Raw genomic sequence first — 4,218 nt, 5'->3', positions numbered from 1 at the left:
AGTTGCAGATTTGCGCAGGATGCTTGCCCAGCATGTGCATGAAGAAATAAATTTATCAGAACTAACAGCCAGCACAACATTTAGACATGTTGCATTATAAAATCTACTGATTTATTGTTAATGTTAAGGCGGCTGTGCTTAATTAGCTCTCTAGCATAATAAGCGCAGCTTGCTAATTTTTAATTAGGCGCTTAGCTTCGTTTGGCTTTATGACTCTAAAGAAAATATTAATATTAAATTGTTAGAAATGTGTACAAAATATTACAAAAATTATTAAAACTCATATATGATAAATTAAATTTATAAATTAATTTTTTTAGCACTACACTTGCTCTTTGTTTATATATTTTGAAATATAATTGCAGCTATTTTATTATTTTAATTTTTATAATATATTAAGCTTATTTTTTCATATAATGTTGCACAAAATTGTAGCAAAAAATTTTTAAAACTAATATAAAAAATTATGAAAACTAACTTCTTTATTTTTTCCTTTTTTTATATAAATTTTAAAATATTCTTCAAGCGTTTCTGATAGTTATAAAATTGTAGCAAAATTAATATAAAAAATTCAAATAATTAAGTCTTTACTTTTGCTTTTTTTTAAGTATTTTTAAATATTAAGCTGTTTTGCTAGTTTAATTTTAATATAAATTATATATATTTATTGCAAAAATTAACAAAATGAATATAAACAATTCAAATAATTAAGTCTTTACTTTTTCGTTTTTATTACAAATTTCTAAGTATTATATAAGCTAAAAGAAAATTTTTTATTTTAATTTCATTATAAAATTGTAGCAAAAAATTAACAAAATGAATATAAAAAATAATTCAAATAATTAAGTCTTTACTTTTGCTTTTTTTTCATATATTTTTAAAATATTAAGCTGCTTACCTAGTTTAATTTCATAGGAAATTTATTATAAAAATTAAAGAATTTAAGACTTAAGTTTTGCTTTTTTACATATTTATAAATATTAGGCTGTTCTACTAATTTAATTTTATTATACGCATATTACACTCTTTACTTTTTGTAACAAAATTTTAGTTAAAATGTTTAGCTTAAATGCTTCAAGCATATTTTATGCCCAAAAGCTGCAGCAATTGCCGCTTTTATGCGATTTGAGCTATCATCTGTTCTTTTTGCTCTTATCCCAGGCTAAGCTACAGCTTTCAATTATTAAAAAGCCAAAAATGTTGCTTACAGTCTAAAAACTAAAAATGCTTTATGCTCAAAAAGCACATTGTGCATAAAGCTAGAGGCGGCGTTGGGGGCGTGGCTGGGTAACAATAATTTGAGCTGATTGGTTTTCATTGTAGCTTGTGGTGCTTTCAATCAAACGTAAGCTGCTTGCCCAAAAAGCAAATAAAAAAGGGAAAACTTTTAAGCAATGCACAAATTTTGAGGCAGTGAGAGAAATAGAGAGAGAGAGAGAGAGAGGCTGCTGCTAAAAGTGAGGCTAGAGCTGAGCGTAGGTAGCACTTGGACGTATTGCTGGCACATTCAATGGCTGGGCGCGCGCTCAAGTGTTTGCATTTTACAACCACACACTAGGCAGAGAAGTGGGCGCACTTCAAGCCCAATGCATAAGTGTGTGTGTGTGTGTGTGCTTGTGTGTGTGTGTGCGTTAGCATTTTGTAGCTGTGCCAAGGCTTAAGTGAAATGTAGCTGACCTAAGCTACAAAATAAACACAAATGCAAAGCAAACAGAGACACATACACAGACAGGACTAAAGGACTAAAGGACAATGCATATGACATACATAAGCAGCAGCAGTGTTAGGAGTCGTCGCGTTGTTGAGAAGACAAAAGCAAAAGTAGCGACACTTTAAAGCTAAAAAATGTATGAGAAACAACTGCTTTATATGTGTGTGTGTGTGCGTGTGTGTGTGTGTGTACAAGGTCAGCGCGCCACTAACTTACTAACTATAACATTTATTTATATAAGCTTATTACTAATTTAATTTTATGCAATCCCTCAGGCAAAGTTAATTAAAAAAAAACCGCTGCTGACTCAAAATATAAAATTTTTAAAGCGTCGTTTTAACATATAAATCTAAAAGAATTAAATTTGTGTATGCAGCTTAGTTTATTGTGAAGCAACAATGCTCAGTTCGCTGGACGCGCTGGCGGGTAAAATAGCCAAAGCAACACCTGGCACTGGTGCTGCTACCGTCAACAATGTGGTCGCTGCAAATGCAGCGCAGAAGGCAGCGCTGCTTAACAATAATGTGCATCATCCGCCGCGTCAGCATCAATTGGATTATGATTATTCTGCTGTTGAAATTGAGCCGCCCGCTGAGCAATTGGCAAACTCGCCGCGCAACGAACGTGAGCGTTTGCAACAGGCGCAACATGCGTATGAGCAACAAGCGCAGGCAGAGCTGGAATTTGGTTTAGCTGAAGTTGATACAAAGATTGGCATGTCAATGACCACAACATTGTTGAGTCACAAGCGCAGCAGACATAATATACAACAGCAACAGCAGCAGCGACAGCAGCAACAACAACAGCAAGCAAGTCACATGCCCACAGCTCGACATCATCATGCGCATTATCATCATCCATATCAAAGGCCGCTGCGTACGCTATCGCCAACAGCAGCACAGCAACAACATCAGCAACAGCAATCGCAATCTGCATATCAGCAACAGTTATCACATTTGGCTGCGCTGCAGGATCATCATCAAGAGTTGTTGCACACACAGCAGGAACTTTTTCACAAGCAGCTCATCAACATGCAGCAACAACATCAACAGCAGCAGCAGCAACAACAAATTTATGTTGATAGCGACCATGACTCGCAGCAAGAGTACAAAATTTGCCTGAGGGATAGGTGAGTGTGCTAGCAATGCCCACAGCTTAAACAAATACAAAAAAAACCAGCGCAACATCAACTTGTTTATAATTTTAACACATTAACTAATTAAACACATCTACAATATGTTGCATGTATTATTCAAAATTTCATGTTTATCTGCGCCCATTTAATTCATTAACTAAGCAGACAGCTAAATGTTTGTCATGTTGTGTTGTGTATGTTTTGATATTGAGCGTACGCTACGTATGCGTAATATTTTTTTTTGCCAAGCGTATGAATTTAAGTCAGCTAATTAGCTTTAAGCAATTTTTAAATACGTGTTTGATGTGTCTATTTGTGTCTCTTTTTAACATTAATTTTTATTTATTTAAACATTTATTTTTGTTTACTTACAAATTTTTATTTATTTTTAAGAAATTTATTTATAAAATCTGCAGCTTTTTTTATTATATTTATTTACTATATTATATTTTTATGTATATTTTTTATAACAAATTTTTTAATTTACGTTGCAGTTCGACAATTTTAGTTCTGTATGCATACTTCAGGATAAATTTTATGTGTATATTTTTAAGCTTTCTTGTACTATAGTTGATTATTTTTATACATTTTTTTGATTTACATTAAAAAAAATTCATTGTTTTTAAGTAAATTATTTATATTTTTTTATATATTAATTTTTATATATTTATTGTTTATATATTTTTATATATATTTTTATTTGTATATATATTTTTTTTTATATATATTTTATTATAACAAATTTTTTATTTAGCTTTTAAGCAATTTATTTATTATTGTTAGTAATCACTACTTATTTATTTTATGTAGATATAGGGCAAATATTTTTAGGCAGCATTTTTTAAGAAATTTTTTTAATATTTATGCAGCTTTGCATTTGTTATATTATACAAAAATATTTAATTTATTTATTTTATGTAAATATAGCGAAAATATATTTAGGCAGCATTTTCTAATTTATCTTTAAGAAATTGTTTTACTATTTCTGCAGCTTTGCATTTATTATATGTATTATTATTTTATGTATATTGTGGTAGGCAAGCTGCCTGCACATACCAAATACATATATATCATATACAAAGGGCCCTAATGCAGCTACGCAATAACAATGCATTACATACATACATTGGGTTATGCGAGCTAACAGCATGCACATACAGATGTACATTCTGGAATGCGAGCTACGCAATAACAATAACATAAACATACATACATTGTGGTAGGCCAGCTGCAGCTGCGCAGTGACATACGCACATTCTAAAATGCGAGCTACGCAATAAAACACACTTGTACATACATATACATTAAGCTAACATAAGTTGGGGCTGCGCAGTGACATACGCACATTCTGGAATGCGAGCTACGCAGTAAT

At 31.5% G+C, this 4,218-nt stretch overlaps 1 protein-coding gene across 1 annotated transcript in view; it reads left to right on the top strand.

Annotated features, from left to right (window-relative positions):
- Window positions 1–2,033: 2,033 nt before the first annotated feature.
- The window catches only part of LOC108607865 (CUGBP Elav-like family member 2), a 69,423-nt gene continuing 67,238 nt past the window's right edge, over window positions 2,034–4,218 (top strand). The window contains exon 1 of the mRNA XM_033294974.1: window positions 2,034–2,840. Coding sequence (XP_033150865.1) covers window positions 2,110–2,840 — 731 coding nt within the window. The 5' untranslated portion in view covers window positions 2,034–2,109. The remainder of the gene's footprint in view (window positions 2,841–4,218) is intronic.

Source organism: Drosophila busckii, chromosome 2L (assembly GCF_011750605.1).
Source record: "Drosophila busckii strain San Diego stock center, stock number 13000-0081.31 chromosome 2L, ASM1175060v1, whole genome shotgun sequence".
Classification (NCBI taxonomy): domain Eukaryota; kingdom Metazoa; phylum Arthropoda; class Insecta; order Diptera; family Drosophilidae; genus Drosophila; species Drosophila busckii.
The sequence above is the reverse complement of the archived record's forward strand: the minus strand, read 5'-3'. Positions and strand labels throughout refer to the sequence as shown.